General features: G+C 48.2%; 1 protein-coding gene across 1 annotated transcript in view; it reads left to right on the top strand.

The window, feature by feature from the left end:
• The window catches only part of FTSJ3 (FtsJ RNA 2'-O-methyltransferase 3), a 134937-nt gene that overhangs the window by 80248 nt on the left and 27112 nt on the right, over nucleotides 1–27577 (top strand). Inside the window, exons 13-14 of the mRNA XM_078779544.1 lie at nucleotides 14228–14409; nucleotides 24780–24894. Of these exons, the coding sequence (XP_078635670.1) occupies nucleotides 14228–14409; nucleotides 24780–24894 (297 nt within the window). The remainder of the gene's footprint in view (nucleotides 1–14227; nucleotides 14410–24779; nucleotides 24895–27577) is intronic.

Genomic DNA, 27577 nt, shown 5'->3' with positions numbered 1-27577 from the left:
GAGGGGGAGGCAGGAGAGGGCGCAGATGAAGTTGCTGAGTCGTGCACTGAGGGGAGGCAGGACAGGCAGGAGATGGTGCTGATGGTTTTGAGGTAGAGGGACCAGGGCGGAAGAAATGCGTGATGGAAACCTGCCTGGCAGACTGGCGCAGGTTTCTGTGCAGCGCTTTGTAGGGTTTGGGTTAGCATGTCATCCAACACCCTCTTAAACTTGAGGGAACGCTTCATGATCCGGTCAACTTATTGCACCCTCTCGACAATTGCCCGTATGTTCTGCAGCACCTCACCCAGCAACTTTACTGTGTGGTTGGACTTCAGCACCTCTTCCTCCTCATCACTGCCCTCCTCCTCAGAAACCTTGGTAATAGCCTCCAACTTCCCCTCAGTGAGCTTGTTGCCATGTGAGGTGATAAGATCCTCCAACTCTTTGGCTGCATGTCGTAAAATCCTTCCCCTCCCACCTACCGTGCCAACCCAACAATCACATGCCTCTCCTCAATGTTATCTGGAAATCCTTTGAAGTTTGTCACTGCCTGTGGCCACAGGTTGTGCCAGCACACGTTGATGGTGGAGGCTCTCACTTCATCCAGCGAATCCTTGATGGCAATGAACTCTTTCCAACACGGCCCGGCGGTGAGCCCTGGGTTGGACTCCATCACACCCAAGATGCGGCGAAAGGTGCTGTGGATGTAATAGGTTTTGAACGTGAAGATTACACTTTGGTCGAGTGGCTGGATCAGAGAGGTGCGTGTTGGTCCGCAGGAAGATCACCTTGACATTCGGATGAGCCACGTCCAGGTCCGAGGGGTGAACAGGAGCATCGTCGAGCAGGAGAACCTGGAACGCAAGGTTTTGTTTAACCAGATACCTCTCCAGCTGAGGGACGAAACAATTATGGAACAGGTCCATGAAGATTGCTGCCATCACCGGCGCCTTCCTGTTGGACCTCCAAAACACGGGCAGCATTTGTTTGTTCTTGCCCTTGAAAGCACATGGGTTCAGGGAACGGTACAGCATCATGGGTTTGACCATGGAGTCCCCTTTTGCGTTTGCGCAGAGGAGAAGTGATGCCTGGTCCTTGACGACTGATTCCCGATACTGTCTCCTTTGATATTGTCGATACTGTCTTTGACATGAAAGTTCTCGTGGGCATCTTTTTCCAGAAGAGGCCGGTCTTGTCTGCATTGAAGACCTGCTCTGGGAGGTATCGCTTCTCATCGATCAGTTTCGCGAGTTCAGCAGGAACATTTTGGCTGCGTCATGGTCCGTGGAGGCACGCTCTTTTGTCATTTTGATGTTGCGAAAACCGTAACACTACTTGAAGTGGTGGAACCATCCCGTGCTCGTTGTGAATGAACTGGTGCTACTCATACCATCATCACTCAGCACATCGCACCACCCATGCCAACCAGATTCTCGTAAATAAGTTTCACCTTTGCACGAGCTGAGAGGTCCACTCAAATGCATGCTCTTCTGTTTACAGTGTGAATGGAGGGACATCCATCCCGCGCAACTATGTTTACAGTGCAAATGGTGTAACGTGCCACAAAGCTATGTTTATGGTGTGAATGGTGGGACATCCTGAGAAGCCATGTTTACAGTGCAAATGGTGGAACATCCCACTATGTGTATATGCATTGATGCCTCCATCAGTGCATCTACAGTTGGATCCCACTATTCACGGTTCTGCTATTTCTGGTTTCCCCATATTCGCGGATTGAAAAATTGCGACCTGCTTCTCTATTCGTGGCCCTATGTCCCGTGTGTTCACGGTTTTTCACGAGCCACGAGCATGACACATTTATAAAACCCATCTTTCACCAGCCATGCACAAAGCAGCTGGACATGCACAAAAAAAACATCTTCTTTGAGCAGTGAGCATTACCTGATTCGACATTGGCGGCGTTGTGCTTCACGTTTTCACAGCTTTCGTGGGATATCACGCCATTCACACTGAACAGCTTCACAAAATATTCCACCAGCTGCATAACACATCATCCCTGCGAGTTACTGTGCAGAATTAAAACACTCCACAGTATCTATTAGTGCAATTAGCTGTCTCCCTTTTCCCCATTGAAAAAATGGAATGGCATGCATTCGTGTGATTTTCGTCGACATTCGTGGGATTTTCGTCGACATTTGCAGGATTTGCCTCGACATTTGCGGGATTTGCCTCTATTTGTGGATTTTGCCTCGCCATTTGCGTTTTGTTCCTCAACATTCAGGGATTTTCGCAATTCAGGAATCGATTCCCCCTTTTTCCATTTAAACATTGCCCCATCATTCACAGTTTGGGATTTCGCTGCACTTTCCAGGAACGTATCCCTCATGAATAGTGGGGTTGAGGTGTGTTGCTCATCTCTGACAGCACAACTTGTATCTCTGAGTGTCCTGCTTATCTGAGAGATCCCTGAGACGGGCGGGAATCTAACCTACTCGGACACACGGACCAAGCTTTTCTGAGCACAATGTATCTATGGATCGACACGATGAACCCACATGTTTGTACCAAGATCCCACCACCAATATATATATTGTTGCGAATATGGAATTTGGCCTCCATATCCGCTTGTAAATATTCCCCTATTTTCTCCAATACTCCCCAACTTTCCCCAATCCCCCATTCCCTAGTCCCATTGCATGTAAATAACAATCAGTAGAGCCGACCTTCCCCTTATTCCCCCATTAAATGTCGTGCCCAGGTCCACCGCACCACACGTAGCCAACTTTCGGACATCTTCCTAGTTATTCTTAATCTATGTCAGTTAAGGCCTCGTCTCCATTAATTATGACTCTTCGTTGCACCAGAATGTGATTATATGGCATCAGTAGTGAGTTTAGGACCTTTCCCATACCTCCTTCCATCTTCTTCCCCAACAATTACAACAACAACAGAGGAGATGGCGGCGGAGCGGGGGAGGATGCGTCCTCACACCGGCTCGATTAGCTCCAGACCATGCGCTCCACGGGGTTACCACGAAGGGGCTCCTTGTCAGCTCCTCGTCAAGGGCGGAGCCTGGTAAACCCCCCGCACGCACCCAATGAGAAGCAACGTGCCGATTCCACGAGGCGGAGCTAACGAGCCGAGGGCGTGTCACTCCCCGCCGGATATACGCGGCCCCGCGCCGGATGTGACGAGAGATGCGCACCCAGCTTGGAGAAGGAAAGCCACCTGCGAGCGCTGAGTCAGATGCGCCCCCAGCTTGAGCAGACAAGACGCCATCCGAGCGCTGCGACCTCCCCGCATCTCTGGACCGGACCGAGTCGATTCTGACCTTTGAGCCCAGGTGCACCTGGAGCCATCGCTACCTGCCTTTCCTTGCCATCAATCCCCGTGTGAGTCAGCATTTTGTCCCGTTTATCTGTCGTCTGTTGGGAATAATATAAGATTGTGTCTAAGTGCTTGTCTTTCTATGCTGTCCCTCTTGTAGTTGTAATCTAACCTTCCGCCTTAATATAACCTCCTCCGGAGGTCTTGAGAACTGAACCCCTGGTGTCGTATTGTGTTATTGTAGTCCAGCCGGGTGTCTTCTTTTTCTTATTGAGCCAGCATAGCGCGACTAGTCAACGTTCGGGCACAATCGGGTAACTTGTGCAGACGTGGTCATACCATAAAACCGCTCGGTAAATAACATCCAAGCCACGTCAGTGGAATTCGAACCCGGGACTAAATTAGTTAGGCCCAAATTTTGGGAGGGAAAATCGAGTCGGAGCGCGTTTCCCGCGCGAAATTATAACGGCGAAATTTGAATTTGTTTTACGAAAATAAAATAAAAAACCGAATTTTGAAAGTCGCGCTATGGCGGATCAAGACGGCTGGGGTCCGGTAGGGGAGAGTGAAGCAGGGTCGGTCCAGGACCAAATTGAGGGACATGAGGGACATGAGGAGAGCGAAACAGCGAGGGTAGCAGGCACGCAAAATGGCGCCTCGCAAGAGCGCGCGGTAGCCGAGCCCGCTGTATCACCGGGCTTTAACATGCAGCCGATTGACATACAGGCCCTCATTGCGCAGCTACAGGCAGCTGTACAGATGAGTATGGGGAGCCAGATTGAGCGATTGGGTGAGCGGATGGGGAACCGGATGGATGCTCAGAGTGAGCAAATGAGGGTTGATAGTGGGCGATTAGAGGGCCAAATGAGGGGTACCGGTGAGAAGTTAGACAATAATTTTGAGGAGTTAGACAAGAAAATTGGGAAGTTAGACAATAATTTTGAGGGGTTAGACAACGGGATAAAAGAGGTGAAACATGGGTTAACGGGGGTAGAAAATAGAATGGCTGCCCAGGAGAATCAGATAGAGGGAGTGAAAAATGGGTTAGAGGGGTTAGAAAACAGTATGGAAGGCAAATTGAGGGACATGAGGGACCAAGCGGAAAGGGAAGTTAAACAAATGGAGCAGCAGATAGAGGGGGTCAGAATGGGGGTAGAAACCAAACTGGATGCTCACAGGGAGGAAATGCAGCAGATGAGGGTGGCATCTGGGCAGGAGATGCAAGTGATGGGAGAGGAGATCAGAGGAGGAGTGAGTGAGGAGGTCGGAGGAGTGCGCGAGGAGGTGAGGCACTGTAAGGAGCACATGGAGAAGGAGGTGAGAAAGGGGACTGTAAAGTTACAAGGGGGCATAGAGGACCTGACGCAGGAGGTGGAGCAGCTGACGGTGGGACAAACGGAGTTAGTGGAGCAGGTTCAAAGGAACACTGCGGTATTAGGAGGTTTGAAAGCGACACAAAACGACATAAAAAACGACTTGATAGCGACAAAGAGGGAATGTCAGATGGTACGTGAGGGACTGACAACGAGGTTGGACGAGGTGATAGAGGTAATGGAGACGAAGGACCGGCAGGTGAGGACGCACCTGGAAACGGTCAAGGTAGCCTTAGAGGATGAGCTTGAGGAGACGTACCGGGGAATAAAAGAGGTGAAGCACAAATTAGAAGAAGTGGAAGAAGGGATGAGCGAAATTAAGAAGCGACGGAGAGGGGATAAGAAAGAGATAAAAGAGGAGATAAAAGAATTGGTCCAAAGTCTGTGTTTGGATCGTGATGATGTGCTCATTAACCGGATGAGGGATTCGCAGGTGATGGAGGAGAAGCGAAGAGGAAGAGGACCCGGTGTAAGTGGTGACCAATATGGTCGTGCGTATGATGCGCCAGGTGATTTAAGAGGCTTGGGGGTCGAGATAGACCCGGGTGTTCGTGAGAGGCCGTTGGTGAAGTGTGCGACAGGTCTGGTGTGCGAAAAAGGAGGTGAGCGAGAAAGTCCGACTCTGGGGTGTGTGAGGAAAAAGTGCGTGCCAAGGAGTGAGGGTGCTGGCGAGAGTGAGTCGGTCGTAGCGCGTGTGCGAGGGGGCACATGGAAGCGCGGTGTGGTGAGTGTTACAGAGGATGTGACGGGAGAGTGTGCGCGAGGAAGGTGTGTGACGGACAGGTGCATGGGGAAAGAGTGCGCTGTCAAAGGCAAGGAAGAATGCACACCTGTGGTGAGTGTTACAGAGGGTGTGACGGGAGAGTGTGCGCGAGGAAGGTGTGTGACGGACAGGTGCATGGGGAAAGAGTGCGCTGTCAAAGGCAAGGAAGAATGCACAGCTGTGGTGAGTGTTACAGAGGGTGTAACGGGAGAGTGTGCGCGAGAAAGGTGTGTGACGGACAGGTGCATGAGGAAAGAGTGTGCTGTCAAGAGTAAGGGTGAGTGCGCTGTCAGGAATGGAGGTGAAAGTAGTGAGAGTGACATGGAGCGTGAGTTAGTTGTGACAGGTGAGCGAGGATGTACACCTGGGATGGAAGGATGCACACCTGGAATGGTAGAGCGTGAGTGGGAATGCACGCTGGAGTTGGTGGTGAGGCACGTGGTTGGGTGTGCGAATGAGAGCACACCTGTGATTGTCACAGAGGAGGTGACCGAGGAGGGGGCGCGAAGAGGTGTATTGGTGAGGTGTGCTACCAACGAGTGTGTGCCAAAGTGTTCGGTGGTCAGGTGTGTGACCAAGGCGGTGAGTGGAATGGGTGTACCTGGGTGTGTAAGGAACGGTACGAGGGGCATGGAAACGGCTGGATGTGTGAGCAAGGAACGGGCTGCGGGATGTAAGCATGCAGGTGAAGCATCGACGTTAGACGGGGTAGAGTTTAGAACGACTTATAGCCGAGTCGGGCCCTCGGTGCGTGCTGGGCCTCGCTTTGAACGGCCGCGTCCGTGCTCCACTAGGCGGAGCGGGCAGCCCGATAGAAAGGGTCGTCATGGCGACCACTTTTTGGTGAGGCATTCCGGCAGGCCGAGATCGAGCCATGGGATGGCTCCGTGCCGAGATGGTGCGTGGGATCTCGGCCCGGGTAAACCTCCTTCCCTGCACCGAATGCGGGATGCATCCAGCCGCTGGCACAAAACAACCAGCATCCATTGCTTGGCTTCACGAAGCCGGGTTTTGGACAGGGAGTGGCGCACCGAGAGGTATTAGTGAGTCGACTGGGTGATGAGGTTAGTGTTTTGGACCCAAAATTAGAGAAAAACAAAATTTGATGATTGGCAAGGGATTGGCAGTAGTGATTGGCAGATGATGGGCAGTGATTGGCAAATTTTTAATTTGTTGAAATTTGATGTGCAAAATTGGTAGTGAGAGACCCCCGATGTGGTGGGATGGCAAATCCACCATCCCTCACAGGTGGGGGGCAAAGGAGCAATAGCTTATGGGGTGTATGGCAGTGAAAACTAGCCCGGGTGGGTTAGGATATTGTGTGTAGGGATCTAGAGAAGATGACCTTAGGTAACGTTAAGGTTAGTTAGTGACTGATACCTGTAGTGGGGACGCAGGTAGATTAGTGTGGATTATAATGACGAGGGAGCGCAATAGTTAAAGGGACGACTGGGAAGCGCAAGTTTCAGAAGGGAGTAGTTAGCTGAGATGATGCTGTGTGTGTGAGGATTGAACAAGTGTGATTGCACAGGTGTGCAACTGGACAGGTGTGTGGAGCAGTGTATGAGTAGTGAGTGTTGTGGATCAGCGCGAATGCGCTTGGGGAGAGAAGGGTGCAGGTGGCACCAGGTGTGAGAGCACAGGTGTGCAGGTACAGGTGTGTGGAGAGAGTTGGAGTGAGTGGTACGGAGTGGTGTGCATGGTGCGAAGGTGTGGATGGGGGAAGAGTGGACCCCTTTCACGAGTACCCGGGGCGGGTAGTGTAAGTGTTAGGTAGAGGGTGCAGGTAAATTGTGGTTGGATATTGGCATTTGTGGTGCGGTTGCAGAATGGTGTTGTGAATGGGTGCATTAGTGTTGTGGAAATGGCTGGGCGTGTAGCCTGTTAGTGTGTGTAGTTGGTTGAGCACTCCACCACTGTGAGGATGTCGGCCAGGTGAGGCCGCAGGTGGGCTCTGGGAGCCGGTAGAGTTGTGGATGGGGCCCGAGGATCCGGAGGATGGACCCGGGTAGCCCAGTGCCAGAGAGGGCACCGAGTGGGGAGAGTGCCAGAGGGCCTTCCCCAGGTAGTTAGGTTAGGGCAAGGAGCAGGTAAGCTCGGAGGCAACTGCAGTGGTGGAGGTGTGCAGGTGGGTAGACCCACTGGGAGAGGTACACGCCGCAGCCCAGAAATTGTGCGAGGGCACCGGGAGATGAATCGGGGGAGTGAGACCCCAAATTGAAGAGCACCACAGTTTGGCCAATGGGAATTGGTTTTTAGAACCCATAGTGTAAGAGGGCCAATGGTTTGGCCGGAGAAAGACCCCGGGTAGTGTAAAGTTGTTAAAGTCACTTAGGAAATAGTTAGGATTGATGAACCTGTCGCACCATACGCAGCCACTTGCCTGTGGTGATGATGATGACTCCACACCTGTGTTTTCTTTGTTTGTTGCAGGAGATGAGAATTGCTGTTGGATTTGTGAGACGCATCACGACGTGGATGAGACATTGGGGTGATTCCATCTCTCCCTCCCTAGGAGGGACTGATGATGAATTGGTGATGGCAAATTTTGATGTGCAGTTGGAGATGGCAAATTTTGATGAGAGTTGAAAATGGCAAATTTGATTGGTTAGGAGGGAGAGAAGACGAATTTGGTTTATGGGAGGAACGGGGAAGACAGTAGGGATGTTTGTTGATTTGTAAAGTAGATGTTTATGGGTAGTGTTGTGTTGTGTGGATACAGTAAGGGGTAAGGGAGGGGCCATGTAGGTTACCTGGTGGGGGGGGGGGGGGGCGTACGATAGGAACGTACCTGTCTCACCTGGTTCCCATGTGCCCCTAGTGTGCATTACCTTGTATTGCGTGCACTTTTGCGCCCTTACCACCTTACTCACTTGTTTCTTCTTTTGTCTCCCACCTCCGAGGATCTGGCTTTGGGGTAGAGAGAGAGGAGAGAGAGGTGCTGGCTGCGCAGTTGTGGGCCTGCACTTTCGCTGTTTGCTGCCGGGATCGATACACCATATGGACCGCAATGTTTGTGGCCACCCACAATGGACCGCAGTTCGTTTGCGGCCAAGCACCACCCGGGGATGGACCTATGGATCAACGTGGCACCTATGCCATACAGGTGAACCACTAATAGTTAACACCACCAAGTGCACCACAAGAAGAGCAAGAGACACCTGCAGGGTTAGGGGTTGTCGAATTTATTTTTATTCCAATGAACAATGGTGACTGCACCGATTGGTGGTGGGGTGGTGCTTTTGATGCTCGGGAAAGGGTGCTCTGCACGTTATTAAAGGCCGTCGGCCACAGAGCACTCGTGGGTTGGTGTATCGATGCTGGCAAGCGCGCTCTCTCTATGCATAACATCTGCATGTGTTCCTCCAAAAACAGGTCCTGGATCGTAGTGTAAATAGCAGCGTAATCTTGTAAATAATGCTCCCTACCGGCTGTATGTTTAGTTTGAGAATTCTTTCCGGATTCGGTTATCCTGTGGGTGTGTTTCTGTGAGGAGAAGGGTGCAACGTCGCAGGGGGACATATTTACTCATTTGTGAATATCTGTAAAACTGTCGCACTCAGGGTAGAGTTAATAGTAGAGGGAACTACATTGCGTGCCACACTAAAGTAGGTAAAAATTTATCGGGTCGGGACGCCCCGAGGGTAGAGAAGGGTGCAATGTTGCGAATATGGAATTTGGCCTCCATATCCGCTTGTAAATATTCCCCTATTTTCTCCAATACTCCCCAACTTTCCCCAATCCCCCATTCCCTAGTCCCATTGCATGTAAATAACAATCAGTAGAGCCGACCTTCCCCTTATTCCCCCATTAAATGTCGTGCCCAGGTCCACCGCACCACACGTAGCCAACTTTCGGACATCTTCCTAGTTATTCTTAATCTATGTCAGTTAAGGCCTCGTCTCCATTAATTATGACTCTTCGTTGCACCAGAATGTGATTATATGGCATCAGTAGTGAGTTTAGGACCTTTCCCATACCTCCTTCCATCTTCTTCCCCAACAATTACAACAACAACAGAGGAGATGGCGGCGGAGCGGGGGAGGATGCGTCCTCACACCGGCTCGATTAGCTCCAGACCATGCGCTCCACGGGGTTACCACGAAGGGGCTCCTTGTCAGCTCCTCGTCAAGGGCGGAGCCTGGTAAACCCCCCGCACGCACCCAATGAGAAGCAACGTGCCGATTCCACGAGGCGGAGCTAACGAGCCGAGGGCGTGTCACTCCCCGCCGGATATACGCGGCCCCGCGCCGGATGTGACGAGAGATGCGCACCCAGCTTGGAGAAGGAAAGCCACCTGCGAGCGCTGAGTCAGATGCGCCCCCAGCTTGAGCAGACAAGACGCCATCCGAGCGCTGCGACCTCCCCGCATCTCTGGACCGGACCGAGTCGATTCTGACCTTTGAGCCCAGGTGCACCTGGAGCCATCGCTACCTGCCTTTCCTTGCCATCAATCCCCGTGTGAGTCAGCATTTTGTCCCGTTTATCTGTCGTCTGTTGGGAATAATATAAGATTGTGTCTAAGTGCTTGTCTTTCTATGCTGTCCCTCTTGTAGTTGTAATCTAACCTTCCGCCTTAATATAACCTCCTCCGGAGGTCTTGAGAACTGAACCCCTGGTGTCGTATTGTGTTATTGTAGTCCAGCCGGGTGTCTTCTTTTTCTTATTGAGCCAGCATAGCGCGACTAGTCAACGTTCGGGCACAATCGGGTAACTTGTGCAGACGTGGTCATACCATAAAACCGCTCGGTAAATAACATCCAAGCCACGTCTGTAACAATATATATATATATATATATATATATATATATATATATATATATATATATATATATATATATATATATATATATATATATATATATATACTATTCCACCACCAATAAGAAAGAGCAGCTGAAAAAACCCCTTTGCAATCCCTCACTTTAGCTAACAACCTCCTACGTGATGGACGTTAAACGGGTTTACCGTCTGTCTGCATTCGTTGGTGGGCGTTAAAGATGTCATGGCATCCTTTGTGTAAAGTAGACGACCTATCGCTGGCACCGTGAACAAATTGTTTCCCTAACTCATCGAACGTCAGGCCAGGCCAGCCGGTTTGTGAAGACTCGGACCAAGCTTCCCGCAGCCAACCCCACAAGAAAGGTGAGTAATGGTGACCATTAAAGAAGAAGACAATGTTGAAGAACAATTTTGTGGACATAAACAAAGCCATGAACACTTGTAAATATTTTAATAACACTGGGAAAAATACTCATTTGGTTAAAACAGAAATACATTATAAAACTCACAGCACAGGACCCAGGTCGGAAATGAGCATTCTTCTTCGATTGCACGAACTTAGCTGAATTTATATCATTTTGAACAATAGGGGAATGACGACTGTGTCTCCACCATAGGAGGGGATAAGGGGGAAGGAGATCGGGGGCCGAGGGATTCTGATAAGGGATTAGGGAGGGGTAGATCTGGGGGACGGGGATCACTGATTAGGAAGCAAGAAGTCCTTTTTCTTTGCTGCACCTCTGTTCTGGAATGACTTGCCTTCCTCTGTTCGACATGTTGACTCTCTTCCTGCCTTTAAAACCTCCCTCAAAACCTATCTGTTTCACAAGTCTTTCAAAGTCTAAGTCCTGTTTTCCCTTTGGTTTGAGGTGGGACAGAGATCGAGAGTATGTCTGTGTACATGTGCGGGGGAGGGAGGGGAGGAGGTGGGGGGAGTACACATCTGTGGGTTTTGAATGGGGAGGGAGAGGAATAGGGCAAGAGTGAAGGTGTGTCTGTGTGTGTGTATGTTTGTGTATGTGTGTGCGGTGTGTGTGCGTTCGCATGATAATGTAAAGCGCCATGAGGGTAGTTTACTCTGCTTGATGGGGCTATATAAGATTCCTTTATTATTATTATTATTATTACTATTATTATTAAGAAGTAGGGAGGGGCTTGATCGGGGGCCGAGGGATTCGGATAGCCATTATCTTCTCAGCGGGTAACTTGATGACAGAATGAAAAATAATGAATGACTAATGACTAAAAATAATAATGACTTGATGACAGAGAAGTTCTGTTTTGTTTCACAAACTCTATTGCCTACTTAGTATTTACACAAGATTGCACATATGTATATCTTTCCATCACAAGGCAACTTTTGAGTCCACCAGAGTCTGAGTTATACTCTTGAATTCCTAAGTTTGTAATACATATACAGTGAAACCTTGACTTACGAGTTTAATTCGTTCTGTGACCGAGCTCGTAACTCAATTTGCTCGTTTCTCAAATTAAATTTCCCCATTAAAATGAATTGAAATGCTATTAATCCGTTCCAGCCCCCCAAAAACCACACCAATTTTTTTTGTTACGTGTTTTTAAATAAGAAAAATGTACTTTATAAATAACAAATAATGTATAAACAAGCACGACCTCGTATATACTGTACATAGTAAAAGAGAATGTAAAGAAATAAACTGGTTTTATTAAGTGTATTTACCGTTATATACGTCCTCCTCGGCATCTTTTTCCAGAAGAGCCCTGTCTCGTCACAGTTGAAGATTTGCTGGGGGATGTATCCTTCGGCTTCTATCAGTTCGGCAAAAGTTATAATAAAATCTTCAGCTGCCTTCACATCCGAGCTTGCTGCCTCACCATGCCTGACGACGGAGTGAATGCCGGTCCTCTTCTTAAAATTATTAAACCATCCCTGACTGGCTTTGAATGACTTCCGATGCCTCGTCCGTTGATGTTCCTGCCGTCTGCTGCACCAAATCCCCGTAAATGTCTCGTGCCTTCTCACAGATGATGCTCTCGGTCACGGTATCTCCTGCGAGCTGCTTCTCCGTCAACCACACAAACAACAACTTCTCCATCTCTTCATGGACAGAGGTCCGGAGCTTTGAAATAATCTTAACGCCCTTGGCTGGCGTTATAGCCTTTATCGACTCCTTCTGCTTCAAAATCGTACATATCGTAGAAGTACTACGATCGTACTGCCTCGCCAAGTCGACAACACGCACACCTCACTCATGTTTTTCGACGATTACGTGTTTTATATCCAAGCTCGCTCGCTCGTAACTCAGATCTCGGCTCGCATCACAAAGCAAAAAATCGACCGAGCGACGGCTCGTATCTCGGAAAACTCGTAAGTTGGTGCACTCGTAAGTCAAGGTTTCACTGTATGTATGTATGTATATATATATATATATATATATATATATATATATATATATATATATATATATATATATATATATATACACATATATATACATTACATACATACATACATACATACACACTACTGTGTTCAAAAAGTATCCGACCTTTATTTTTCGTGCATAAAAAAAGAAGCTAGGGAGGCGTTGATTGGTGCACGTATGTAGGCGATCCTAATGCGCACGCGTGAATTTTTTCCCACCTGCAGAAGCTGTCATTCGACGGCAGACCGCCGATGAGTGAGGACATGTAAGTGAGCGCCGTCGGATTTTCGTTTTTGACAAAATGACGGAAAAACTTGAACAACGCTACTGTATCAAATTTTGTGTAAAGCTTGGCGATTCCCAAGTGGAAACGATCCGCAAGATTCAACACCATTCATTCCATTATGAAGGAGGATTTGGGCTTCAGGAGAATCTCAGCGAAGTTCGTACCAAAGCTGCTAACGATTGAGCAGAAGCAACTCCGTTTGGAGATCGCACAGGACATGCTGGAGACTGTGAACAGCGATCCCAGCTTCCTCAACACAGTGATCACTGGCGATGAGTCCTGGGTTTATGGGTACGACCCAGACACCAAGTTGCAGTTTTGATGCAAGTTTGATGAAACACAAAATTTGATGCAGTAGCGTTGTTCAGGTTTTTCCATCATTTTGTCAAAAACGAAAATCCGACGGCGCTCACTTACATGTCCTCACTCATCAGTGGTCTGCCGTCGAATGACAGCTTCTGCAGGTGGGAAAAAATTCCCACGTGCGCATTAGGATCGCCTACATACGTGCACCAATCAACGCCTCCCTAGCTTCTTTTTTTTTACGCACGAAAAATAAAGGTCGGATACTTTTTGAACACACTACGTATATATATACACATCCTTAATAATATAATAAATCCTTTCCTACAAGATCATTATGAACTTATAGCATAGTGTTATTAAGATTCAGCAAATGATTAAACTATTTCTGATTACGGTCATTGCAATACACTTTATTAATTAAGTGGGTCAGGGACAAGTTTGAATTTGACTGCCTGCGATAACTCGCGGACTCCTAACAAATGTAGAGGTCTTCATAACTTATATAACCACAACAAGGGTTTATGGACAACACTAAAGCTTTAACATTAACAGCCAAGCTACTAAGTGTGTGGCTCTGTTTTGGTGTTCACCATTACTTGTTTATCAAATCAATGTTTTATTGATCGTCAGAAATACGTCTTTTGGCTGACCATCTGGTCGGACACAGATTGCTGTGCATCCTGACATGATGGGGGTATTGGACAACTGATGAAACTTCAGTTTGAAAGGTGGTGGGGTGACCCAGAGATATGATTGAACAAAGTCTTTTTTTTAAGTAACAAAAAAGATGTGATTGGATTGGGGGAGTCACGTTGCACAATATTGATCCATGACTCGCTGCACGTTGCTGTGATGCATTGTAAACGAACACAGCAATGGTGATGGTGCTTCGTTTGTAGCCTGCAGCTGCATCATTTTCTGGGGGTGCGGCTGTGCGAGTTCACAATTCAATTTTAAAAAGCAAAGATTTTCTGTAGCTGTTGTCAATAATGAGGAAACACATCATGTGTGAGGAAGATTTTGCATGACGCGTTTGTTGTAGATGGGAGAGTTGGAGCAAGGGAACATGACTTTGGTGGAAGAAGACGATTTTGAGGAAGAATATGAAGAAGGTGGTGGGTTTCATGAGGATGAAATCTCTCTCGCCAGTGATCTGGATCCAGATGATATGAAGGAGGTCGAAGAAAGAGAGCAACAAATCGAACAGAACAAATTATCTACCAGGTGAGTTTGTAAGCATGCTTGAGTGTTCAGGCAGCAGCACTTGAGAGTGATTACAGGTATTGATTATATAAATTGTCGATTGTGTATAACAACTAAGCTTAGCTTGTGAGATTACATCAGGGAGTATGTGAATGATTTTGCTTAAATTTAAGTACATCTGGACCACTTTAAATGAAGGACACATTAAGGCAGTTTTTGATATTGATACACAGGAGTTTTTTTTTATTTTTTATTTTTTTTTTGTACACTGAATCGAGGCTCGTGAAAGAGCTAACATTTATTTCACAAACAAATCAACCAGACAAACAAAACATACAAAAAGAGGGAGGGGAAGACGAGATGGGGAGAGAAGGGGAAGCACACAAACACAACATTTGAGAGCAGGGAGAAGTGTGGGAGGGAGAGGGCTTGGGGGGAGGAGGCGTGGGAAGGTGGGGGGGGGGGGGGGGTTCAAGAGAGTCAGAGAGATCATTGATGAAGACCAGAAAAAGCACAGGGCCCAGAACACTGCCTTGGGGAACTCCAGCCTGAACAGGAAGAGGAGATGAGAGAAAACCATTCAGGGCCACACGTTGACTACGACTAGAGAGGAAGTCCGCCAGCCATGCGTGGAGATTTCCATGGATACCAAAGGAGGAGAGTTTGGTGAGCAGAGCGGGGTGCCAGACCGTATCGAAGGCACGTCATATGTCAAGGGAGACAGCTCTAATTTCCAGTTTGGCATTGAGGACCTCCATCCATTGTTGAGAGAGCAGAAGCAGCATGTCCAGAGTAGAGTGACCAGGTCTGAAACCAAATTGATGATCAGAGATCAAGCCATTGGAGAAGAGGAAAGATTTCATATCTGAAGCAATGATGGATTCCATGACTTTGCTGATAAATGGGAGAAGGCTGATTGGTCTGTAGTTGCTAGGATCTGTTTTTGCACCTTTTTTGTGCAAAGCGGTGATGTTGGCTGATTTCCAAGCAGATGGCAGATGACCTTGAGCAAAAGAGAGGGTGAAGAGAACAGAGAGAGGGAGTGAAAGAGCAGAAGAACAGGATTTTAGGACCCGTGGGCTGATGCCGTCAGGTCCAGTTGACAGTCGAGGGTTGACAGAAACTTTTCCACCTTGTCAGGAGGAAAGGACACAGAGTCCAGGAGCAGCTGGGTACGACTGGGTACGGTGGGTACAGAGAGGGATGGGTTTGGGACACAAGATTTAGAGGCAAACACAGAGTTGAGGCATTCAGCTTTTTCACGTGCGGAGTCAGCCGTGTAGCCGTTTGAGGTGAGGGGGAGGTGAGGGAGGGGATGGAGGGGGAACAAACACCAGAAACAGATTTGACCAGACGCCACCAGGATTTGGAAGAGGGAGACAGATAAGAGAGTTCGGTCTTGAGATCGGAGAGATATTGTTTCCTGGCTCTCCTGAGGGTGGACACAAACTTGTTTCGGGCTTTGTGAAAGGAAATGAGATTTCCTTCCGTTGGATTTGCTTTTCAGGAGACGAAAGCAAGTTGTTTCTGGGCGACAGTCTCACCACAAGAATCCATGTACCATGGACGGGAGGAAGGGTATGACAACTGAAGACGAGATGGGATAAATCTGTGCATGAGAGAGAGAGAGCAATTTACTTTGGAAGAATTCCCAGGATGAGTTGATGTCAGAGGCAGGAGAGATGGGAGACCAGTCCAGATGATTGATGGCTGCTTGAAGACAGTGCCAGTTGGCCTGAGTGAAATGCCAGACTCGTCGACGCTGAGGAGGCTCTCTGAGAATGGTCAGAGAGATGTCTACTTTAACAAGCACATGATCAGATGAGCTGATTGGAGCAGAAGAAGAGCAGCAGACATTTTCAGGGAAGTTAGTCATAACCAAGTCCAGAAGAGAAGATGCTCCGTTGACTGAGATCCGGGTCGGGAAATTGACAGATTGTGTCAGTCCCAGTGAGTCGCAGAAGTCCTTTGCTGAGGAGCCATGGCTGGTGAGAGAGGTACCCACACCCAGCCAACTGGCATGGTGACAATTGAAATCACCACATATGAGGAAGAGAGAGTTGGGATGGGTAGATAGAAGTTGGTCCATATTAGACAGCGAGATGTAGATGGAGTCATCACTGTTTGCTGGACGGTACAACACACATATGAACAAAAGGTGGGAGCGAAGGGGAAGCCGTAGCCAAAGGTAGTCCTGGGGGTGAGGTGGAGAGAGGGCAGTGCATGGTGAGTGAGGAAGAGTTTTTTTTATGAAGATAGCAACCCCACCTCCAGGACGAGGCTCAGGTCTATCATACCGGAGGAGGGAGTAACCTGGGAGAGATACCAAGCAATCAGAGACATCATGAAGGAGGAAAGTTTCTGTTTAGCAGATCACGTCTGGTTTGTCAGAAGCAACCTGTATGGAGAGATCAGTCAAGTTTGAGCGAAGGCCCCGGATGTTTGAGGTCCATACCGTTAATGAAGAGGAAAGGGGAGTATCGGATACAGAACAGGGGAGGGGGGGGGGGAGGGGTAGGGTAAGATGTGGAAGAGTCGGAAGAGGTAGGGAGAGCTGTTGAAGGTGTGTCAGAGATTTCAGAATAGCTTGGAGAAAGGGAAGAATGGTGCGGACAAAAGGTTTGATGGTGATTGGGTGAGGCACAGTGAGGTGTTATTTGAGGAGGGGGAAGAGCGAGGCAGAAGGTTGGGGGAGATGAAGGTGAAAGTTGGAAGGGGGAAGAAGTGGGGAGGACGCTTTGAGGAGGAGGGGTGAGAGGGGAGTCTAGGAGGGGAGGAGCGAGGGAGAGTCTCAGAGGGGAGGGGTGTGGGGGGAGTTTAGGAGGGAAGGGGCAAGGGGGGAGATTTGAAAGGGATGGGTGATGGGGAAGATTTGGAGGGGAGGGGGAAGATTTGAAAGAGATGGGTGATGGGGAAGATTTGGAGGGGAGGGGCAAGGGGGTAGATTTGGAGGGGAGGGGTGATGGGGAATTTTGGAGGGGATGGGTGATGGTGAAGATTTGGAGGGAAGGGGTGATGGGGAAGATTTGGAGGGGAGGGGTAAGGGGGAAGATTTGAAAGGGATGGGTGATGGGCAAGATTTGGAGGGGAGGGGCAAGGGGGTAGATTTGGAGGGGAGGGGTGATTGGGAAGTTTTGGAGGGGAGGGGTGATGGGGAAGTTTTGGAGGGGAGGGGTGATGGGGAAGTTTTGGAGGGAAGGGGTGATGGGGAAGATTTGGAGGGGAGGGGTGAGATTAGATTTTGAAAAGTGTACTATTAATGGGAAACGAACAACAACAACACAACATGCATTTTAAGGCCATTTTCCCTGCTAGAGCGGGGGTTAGCCTTGCGGTCCCCATGACAATCTTCTCCATTTTGCCCTATTTTCTGCATCTCTCCTTGTTAACCCCCTTGCCCGCATTTCTTCTTCCACCATCTTTAGCCAAGTCTTTCTCGGTCTTCCCCGTCCTCTACTTCCTTCTACATTCATTTCCATCACTCTTCTCAACCAGTCACTTTCATCCTTCCTCAACACATGACCAAACCATCTCAACCTGTTCCTCTTCACAGCATCAATCACAGGGTCTATTCCCATCATCTTTCGCAATTCATCATTTGTTTTCCCCTCTCTCAACGATACTCCGCACATCCACCGAACCATTCGCATTTCCACTCTTTCCAGCCTTCGTTGCTGCTCTTCGTTCATTACCCATGTCTCGCTCCCATAAATCATAACACTTCTCACACATGCAGCATACACCTTTCCCTTCAGCTTCAACGACACTCCCCTCCTCATCAGCACGCCACTCAGTTCCCGAAACTTCTTCCATGCACATCTCACTCTTGCAACCGTTGCCGAGTCTGATCCACCTTCTCCATTCAGCATGTCTCCGAGGTAGCAAAATGTTTTCACACCTTCCAGCTTCATGCCGTCTCCAAGATCCAACTCAACATTTCCTCCATCTGCAGCTCCCTCTGTGCACACCTTACATTTGAATGTAGCTGCCACACTGGTTAATGACCCTCTCAGACCACGACATTTTTGATGAACCCACTCAGCGCACATTGTACATTGAATGGAGTTCACTCCGACACCCTTCCTGCACACAGCACACGGCCACTTCCCAGTTCTTTCCAACTCACCACATGCTTTACCACTTGCCATCACCTTCGTCTTTCCGATATTCACCTTCAGACCTTTTGTCTCCATACATTCCTTCCACTTGTTCATCTTTTCCTTCAGTCCATCCATACTTTCCGCAATCGACACCAGGTCAACTGCACACAACAACTCCCACGGTAAACCCTCCTTTCGTTCTGAGCCAGCATCTCCATCACAGCTACAAATAGTAGTGGACTTAGTACCGACCGCTGATGCACTCCCACCTTCACCTCAAACTCACCACTGTTCCCGTCCTTCGTCCTTACAGCTGTGCGCGCTCTTTTGTACATTTCTATCACTACTCTGATGAACCATTCCTCCACTCCTAACTTCTTCAATGCCCATGTCAATACTTCGTGTGGAACCCTATCGAATGCTTTCTGCAGATCAACAAACCCAAGAAACAACTTCATTGGAAACAACTAATGGGAAACGAACTTTTATTGCAACATGACTTTCTTGAGACCTTCGAGTCAAAAATACGTTTGAGAACGCTGAAGGAGGGGGTGGAGTGCAGGAGAGTTTCGGGAATGTAGAAAAAAGGAACTGTAAGAGATGGAATTTTTTTTTGGAATGAATAGATTTGGTGAGCAAGTCGAAAGCATCCTTTTATAGAAGAAGAAGAAAAAGGTGTTATAATATACGACAGAATACAGTTCTTCAGGGGAAAGTTTAAACATTTTTAACAACGTTAAAAACGTTCAGTTCTTGGCCCCCTCTTCATCCTGCACCCGCAATCCCCCACTGCTCCCCTCCCCAAGGTGTCCCCCAAGGTTCAGTTCTTTTCCCCCTCCTCTTCATCCTGTACCTGTCCCCCCTTGGTCACTTAATCCGCCGTCATGGTCTCCAATTCCACTGCTTCGCCGATGACATCCAGCTTTTCATCTCCACCAAGTCCATCTCCACCGCCACCCACTCTATCCTGACAAACTGCATCACTGAAATTAAATCCTGGCTTCAAATCAACTTCCTCAAACTTAACTGTGATAAATCTGAAATAATCATCATTGGCCCAAAAACGCTCACCAAATCCACCCATAACTTTGCCCTCAACATCGACGGTTTCCCAGTATCCACCTCCCCTCGCATCCGGAATCCTGGCATCATCTTTGACCAAACCCTCTCCTTCGACAAATACACTAAACACATCACAAAGACAGCCTTCTTTCACCTGAAAAACATCGCCCGTCTCCGTCCATCCCTCTCCTCCACGGCTGCAGAAACCCTCATCCATGCCTTCATCACCTCCCGTCTGGACTACTGCAACAGCCTCCTCTATGGTTCACCCTCAATAATCACCAATAAACTCCAATACATTCAGAACTCCGCTGCCCGTCAACTCACCCATTCCGGGACCCGTGACCACATCACCCCCGTCCTTTGCAAGCTTCACTGGCTCCCCAACCCCCAGATAATCCAGTACAAAATCCTCCTCTTGACCTACAAAGCCCTCCATAACCTGGCCCCATCCTACCTGGCTGACCTCCTCTCCAGACACACTCCCACCCGCAACCTCCGCTCTGCTGGTACCAACCTCCTGACCCCCGCCCCCATCCGGACCAAATTCAGATCCTGGGGGGACAGGGCCTTCTCCATCGCTGCTCCCACCCTCTGGAACTCACTACCTCACACCATCAGAGACTCCTCCTCACTCACCACATTTAAAACATCACTCAAGACCCACCTGTTCAACACTGCATTCAACATTTAACCCACAGCATTTAACCCCTGACTATCTCTTCTCCTGCTCCTTCCTTTTGCTTTGATTATTTACCTATTGATTTTTGTCTTTTTGCACTTGTTTTTTGTACTCTGTCAAAGCATCTTTGGGCTTCTTGAAAAGCACTATATAAAATAAATGTATTATTATTGTTATTAACGTGATCACGTGATCACGAACAACGTGATCGAAGAACGAACGAACAAATAAGAACAACGAATAACCGAATAAGAACAGAGAAGGAATTTTTTTTTTTTTTTTTTTTTTTTGAGTTGAGATTTTAAACAAGGAAGGGTGAAAGACTGGGACAAAAACAGAGAACGAAATTAATTGCAGCGCAATCGACGAACCGCTGAGAGAAAAACAAAGCCTCAAGGTCGGACACGGTAGCCTACTCGGCCTCAGAATGCGCGACACGAATTAACCGACGATTTTGTATACATGTATGAAAAATGAACACCGAGAATCTTACTAAAGACACACTAGGTATACACACCGAAAGATAGATACAGTTTCGACAAAAACACAATTGTGAAAAATTACTTAACTTCGAAAGCGTGAGCGCATGGACAGCTTCGAAAAGGTGTGACCTCCAATCTTGCGCATGCGCAAAAGTTCAAAGAGTGAGTGGTTATGGGTGTTAAACTGGTACAATTATGAGAAAGGGTATGGGGTGAACACTGTCTCTGCAAGCGATGTGGGGCTAACACCACGTCACCTGGGGGTGGGGGGGGGGGGGGGGAGGGGGGTGTGCGAAAGTCGGAATGGGACGAGAGTTCTCGTATCTATCATTGTCTCATTAACGTTTTGTTTACAATAAACATAGCCTCGTGTTGGCTTCGCGGTTAGGGTGCCGGCTTGGGATCCTCGGATCATAGTGTGAATCCCGGCCGATCGCTGAATTAACGCCAGGGGGGTTGACTCAGCCTGTCATCCTTCCGAGGTAGGCAAATTGAGTACCAGCTTGCTGGGATGAATGAACCTGGTGTGTACTCCGATTTAGAATAGGTATACCATATCCCTGCACATCGTAAGAGGCGACTAAGGGTTGGCGTCAGGAAGGGCATCCAGCCATAAAAAACATTGCCTCAAAAGGGGAACCATGATTGTCATGGGGCCCGCAAGGCTAACCCCCGCTCTAGAGGTGAAAAATGGCCTTTCATTCATATTTCATATGTATTCATTCATACACGAGGAGGAAAAACCCTTGAGGGGGAGGCGGGGGATATTATTAGGTTTACTCTCCATGAAATGGAGAGTAACCTATTATTACTGCTAGAGTTTTTCTTATGATTATTCTTCCACCCTATTTTGCACCTCCAAAAACCTCATAATTAATGTTCTCAGCAACCGCTGGTCGGATTGACAGGAAATTTTCATCAAATGATCGTCTCGGCTCCTATATTTTTTAATACTAATTATGACATCATAGGTCACGTGGTGTGGGCGCCATCTTGTAAAACAAATTCAACTTTTCCCCTCTGTGTCTCCGAAACGGCTCAATGGAAAAATTTGAGGAATGGCTCATTCTAAAGAACTCTTCAATGGGAACAAAAGACATGTGTATCGAGTGTATTAAAAATGCTAACGTTAAGAGGTTAGAATTCGTCAAATAAAAACTTTCACCCCCGAAAATGGGATTTTTTTCCCACATGCTTAGTTAAAAAAAACTCAGATTGCAAAAAATTTCGAAGTCATACGTCACATGTTTCGGCCGCCATCTTGTTTTCCGTGAAAAAACACAAAAAACCATTTTTCTCCAACGGCTGAACGGATCGAGCCCAAACTTGGCATGCATATTCGCATACCCATGTCGAACAAAAAAGTCAGCGAGCACGATGTCATCCGACACATGGTTTCAGAGTTATGACGTTTTAAAGCTCAAACTAGAAATGGTATCACTTCCATAATTTGTGGAGATATCGAGTGGAAACTTTACACAAATGTTCCTCATGGGGGGATGTTTCAATGTTGCTTGAGAAGTTTTGATAAGTCACATGGTTTGGCCGCAATAAATAATGGAAGTTAAATGTTAAAAAGCTTGTAACTCTTGAACCACTGCATGGATCGACCTGAATTTTTAATGCAATGTCGCTCTCAGCAAGCGGAAGAAGTGTGCAAAATTTCAGCTGGTAGTTTTTAGCTGCTAGTGGAGTCCCGCCCCTAAAATCGTGATGTTCATTCATGATGTCACCTGTGTGATGTAATCGAGGGAAAGGTTTCTCAGCACGCAATGAAAACTGCCTGACCAAGAATCTTCTGATAGTCAAAATCATTATTAAAAACTACCAGCAGCAACAAAAATTCCCTCGATGACGTAGCCAGTCACATGAGCAATCAAATCGCCGTTTTTTGGGTGGCGGGGGCCAATCGAGTGATATTTATTCAAAAAAAGGACAATTAAGTGTTAAGTGAAGCAATATCTATTAATTAAACCAAACATGATTTTCTGTGTCTGTGGCCCTAAAACGTCCACAAATATTTATGGATTTTGATCAAACTTGGTGTGTGACTCTCTTACCACACAAGGTAGGTTGCTATCTTAAGTCAAATCTAGTACAGACAACTGACCTACTTTAAAGTTGTCCAGTCAGTTCAGTTGAGTTCTGCTTCCCTGGAAGCTCTCGTTTAATCTCATAAGGCCGCTTTCATACCACAGGAGATAGACAAGATGGAGTTAGACAGAACTGAAATACCGCAAGCCTTGTTTGGCAGGATGAAACTTGACCCCAGCAGACGAGAGCAGGCAAGGCACATTCTGTGCCGTATATCTATGCTGGCATGAAGAGGAGAGGGTGCGGCTTGCCTGCTGGGGCATGGTGGAGACCACAGCAGCAAAAGCAGGAAAGTGGGAAGAGGGAAACACGCGGCAGTCCGCGTACAGGTTCCTCGGTGAGGTTCCCGGGCATCTGCTGCCCTCTCCCCACCCCCGCAGCTTACACCAACCTTGTAGTTTTTGTCCCGTCCCGCTTTGGTGATGCACTTAGCCCCACCTGCTTGGCCGCTATTGGTTTGGATGTTCAGTAAGTGGGTTGCTCTCCCTTCCCCCACCACTCCCACTTGACGATCCTCCTCGGTTTCAGTCGGGATCAAAGAGGTGTTTTTTCCCACCTAAACTTGGACCTGATGGCCTGTCAGAACATTCTAAGGCACATAAAAGACAGATTACAAAGTTATCAACATTAAAAAGGGGGTTCCATGGATGGCAGTTTTAGCCAAATATTGGGGTGGGTGGATGACATCTTTCTATACATAACCGACTCGTATCGTCACAATTAAATTACTTCACGCTTATTGTAATACATGCAATATGGGAGATCACTACCCTATCCGATGCAAAGTTAGCCCCTAGAAGTCATTCCCACAACACTACCCTCACCATCCTTCTTCAGACTCACCCGAGTCTGTGTCCAAAAGGGGGAGCAGCGGGAAGTCTGCCTCCACTTAACGTCCAGTACAATTCCCCACCCTCGTCGACAACCACATGAAGTCATTCAAAAAGTGGAGCACAGAGCCTCGCTTCACGTGCTCATTCTAAACAAAAATACCATGGTTACCTGGCCACACTACTGTTATGGCCCATATACCTGTATAATCCATGCATCCTATTATGTCACATACGTTGCCATTATCCATAGCTTTATTGATCATTGATTGCTTTATAAATAGGGATATTTAACAGCCACTTGTGTGCACATTAGGGTTAAATTGCATCAATGAAGATTAATATGAAAACATTCAAACTGTATCCCCATGACTGTTCCTTGCAGTTCTGGAGAAGATCTTTTTTGCATTGTTATTTTCAATTCAATATGGCCACCAGACTACGTGACCAATGACATAAATTTAATTCGTCACTCACATGGGGTAATAGATCAGATGTATGATCAGTTTGGATAGGGATTTTGATTCAACCAATTATGTCTGGAGTACCACTTCACCGATGACATCATCACGCCATAAACTCCGAGGGGAATTGATGGCATATGCGTTTTTTTTTAAAGCGACCCGATACCTAAGTGCCCCACTAATCCCTATCTTCTGCCCCTCTAAAGCCTTCCAAATAAAAGAATCTTTCCCTCCCAGACACCTAACGTCATTAACTGTCCGTTCTCCTGGGAGGAGATCAGACGTGTGCTGTGATGAGGTGACATGGCGTTACCTGACTCGCTATCAGAGTAGCTCGATGGTGGGCATGCCTATCCCTCCACTTTACTTCACTCGGCACCAACGCTGGAACGGCATTCATATTCTGAAACAGCCGAATACTCTCTATCTATCAAATGCTAATGAAGATTTCTCTCTCCATGGGGCTGTGCTTCCTCTTCATCAATCAAACACTCTCCGCACCATTCATCCAATCTTCAATACTAAACTCCAGTCTGATTCTAATCCTGTTATTCTGTACCCAATAACTACCTTGTTGGGCCTGAATTTGTATCTAGTTACTCAGTTATCTTGTGCTGTTAAATGAAGATTGTGGAAATTACTTGCATGATGAGTTTTTTTTCAATGATCTTTCTCAGGGCAGAGTCACATGATGGAGAAAGTGTCACAGAAGAGGAGGAAAACCCTCTGTTGGTTGATTATGAAGATCGAAAAACCAAAGTGCAGAGAGAAACCGATCTCTGGTTTGCAAAGGTGTGTGTGTGTGTGTGTGTGTGTGTGTGTGTGTGTGTGTGTGTGTGTGTGTGTGTGTGTGTGTGTGTGTGTGTGTGTGTGTGTGTGTGTGTGTGTGTGTGTGTGTGTGTGTGTGTGTGTGTGTGTGTGTGTGTGTGTGTGTGTGTGTGTGTGTGTGTGTGTGTGTGTGTGTGATGTTACCGATCGACTCCTAAACGGAGAGGCTCACGTACTTGATATTTGGCACAGACATGGCCATTGAGCCTGGGAAGAACATGGCTGACCTAAAAATTTATTTCATAATATTTTTAAACCATATTTTTACCTCAGCGTGGAATATTATGACCGGAATCTGACCGGTAGCAGAGCAGCGCGCTGATTCGCTCAGAGCGATCACGTGATGTTCGTTGCCGCCATTAACTCAGTTACGCGTTCGCACGTATTTCAGAGCGATTGCGTTTTTGCCGGGTACTTCTGCATGATTAGCATTTAGCATGATTTAGCATGTTTCACATAGATTTGTTTTCAGCGAGCAGAAGTACCCGGCATTGTACGAACTAGGGCATTGCCCGTACTATATCTATATCTAAAATTATATCCCCCCCCCTCTATTTACATGAAATGGTTTGGTCCAAAGCGAACGGCTTGCGAGTACGGTGACAATCCCCCCCCTCTATTTACATGCAATGGTTTGGTCCAAAGCGAACGGCTTCCGGAGTTTGGTAAAGAAATCGCCATCGCGTGCACAAACGCGCAGGAAAGCGAATGAATCGCAAATTCGGTTTTATTAGTTTTAAAACATAGTTTAACGCCAACATAGTTTGCAAACGTGAAATAAATGAATACGCTCTCAAATGTGCCATCCGAGGCAGAGTGTGTCCGCCACGTTCGGCACACGCGATCGTTCGCTGCTCTCTGATTGGTTGAATCGTTTTTTGGACATAGCTCGGTAAGTAATTGTCCGATTAATATGAAACCTTGAAAAGGCACATCCTCGGGTCCCCAGCAATATACCTGGCAAGTTAAAAGTATATCGGACCCGTGGTTGTCGAGAAACAGCGGTCACAGACAAACAGACGTACAAACGTACAGACAGAGATTACTGGAATTATAGATAGATAATATATCGTGTAGGGCCGTGCCGTGTAGGGCGGAGTGATGCCGCTGTGGGAGGGACCGAGCAAGGTCGCTGTGGGCGGGACCGAGCGAGGTCGCTGTGGGCGGGCCCGGGTGAGATCGCTGTGGGTGGGGCCGAGCGAGGCAGCTATGGGCGGGGCCGAGAGAGGTTGCTGTGGGCGGGGCCGAGCGAGGTCTGCGTTAGTGCGTTGCCGTTGCCTGGTATAAAAAGATGGTGCTTGATGCTCTCTGCGTCAAGATACGGACTTGATGTCCATATCTTTACAACAGACATTCCAATGATGATGATGATGACAAATGTAATACCACTCAAGGAAGGCCCACAACTCAAGAGAGTGGAAAAAAACAATAAAATGAACAAAAATACAGGGAAGGAGAAGCAACCACTCAAAAGAATGACAGAAAAGCATTTCCCTTAAATTTACCGTGTTCACCAACTAGCACGACCAGATACAGGACACCAAAATAATTTCCCTTACACATATCGTGTCCACCAACCAGCAAGACCATACCACTTACCTCTGGATCAAACTGTATTGCAAATATTCAAACGGTTTTTACATGCTGCCGTCTCCTAGCAACCAATGAAATTTTTCAAAAATATTGTAGCTTCACTTTTCACGGAGTATGAGCGTTCTATATATTTTCAATTCAGTGCGCCCGACTCGCTCATGTACTTGATTTGTAGCATAGACATGGCCATTGGGCCTTCACGGTGTAATTTGTGCGAGGCTTTTGTCCGAGTGAGCTTGAGTCGAGAGGGCGAATGTACGGGTTGGGAATGTACGGGTCTCCCTTCCCCCGCCCGGCAACGCCGGTACTGGAGGGCGTCACAGGATCGGTGAGTCTCCAAAATCCGCTTCGTGCTGTTGCGAAGATTCAGGACGATGTCGCGATTGTTGTGCTGCTCTCCGACCATGAGAACTGCAACGTCATTGTTGACTGGCCCTCCCCTTCCCTCCCCCTTCCCCCTCCCCCCTCCATCCTCCCCTCCCCCTCCCTTCCACCTCCCCCTCCCCCTCCCCTCCCCCTCCCCCCTCCCACCCCTCTCCTCTCCCATCCCTCCCCCTCCCCCCCTCTTCTCCCCTCCCCCCCTCCCTCCCCCTCCCCCCTCTTCTTCCTCACGTTTATACACGAAATGCCGGGTACTTCCCCCCCCTCTTCTCCCCTCCCCCCCGTTCCCCTCCCCTCATCTTCCCCCTCCCCTCCCCACCCCCTGCCCGGCAATGCCGGGTACTTCTGCTAGAAGTCCCCTCCGAGGACTCCCCTCCCCTCCCCCCTCCCCCCTCCCCTCCGAGTCCCGGAGTCCTCCCCTCCGAGTCCCGTCCGACGAACGGCCTCCGAAGTCCCTGTTTCTGCCTCCCCCCCCTCCCCCTCCCACCCCACCCCCCTCCCACCCCCTCCCATCCCTCACCCTCCCCATCCCCCCCTCTTCTCCCCTCTCCCCCTCCCCTCCTCCCCCTCCCACTCTTCTCCCCTCCCCCCCATTCCCCTCCCCTCCCCCCTGTTCCCCTCCCCCCCGTTCCCCTCCCCTCCCCTCCCCCCCGTTCCCCTCCCGTCCCCTCCC

The sequence above is a fragment of the Myxine glutinosa genome, chromosome 6 (genome assembly GCF_964187855.1).
Source record: "Myxine glutinosa chromosome 6, kmMyxGlut1.1, whole genome shotgun sequence".
Taxonomy (NCBI): domain Eukaryota; kingdom Metazoa; phylum Chordata; class Myxini; order Myxiniformes; family Myxinidae; genus Myxine; species Myxine glutinosa.
Note: the sequence above shows the minus strand (reverse complement) of the source record. Positions and strands in the feature narration are given on the sequence as shown.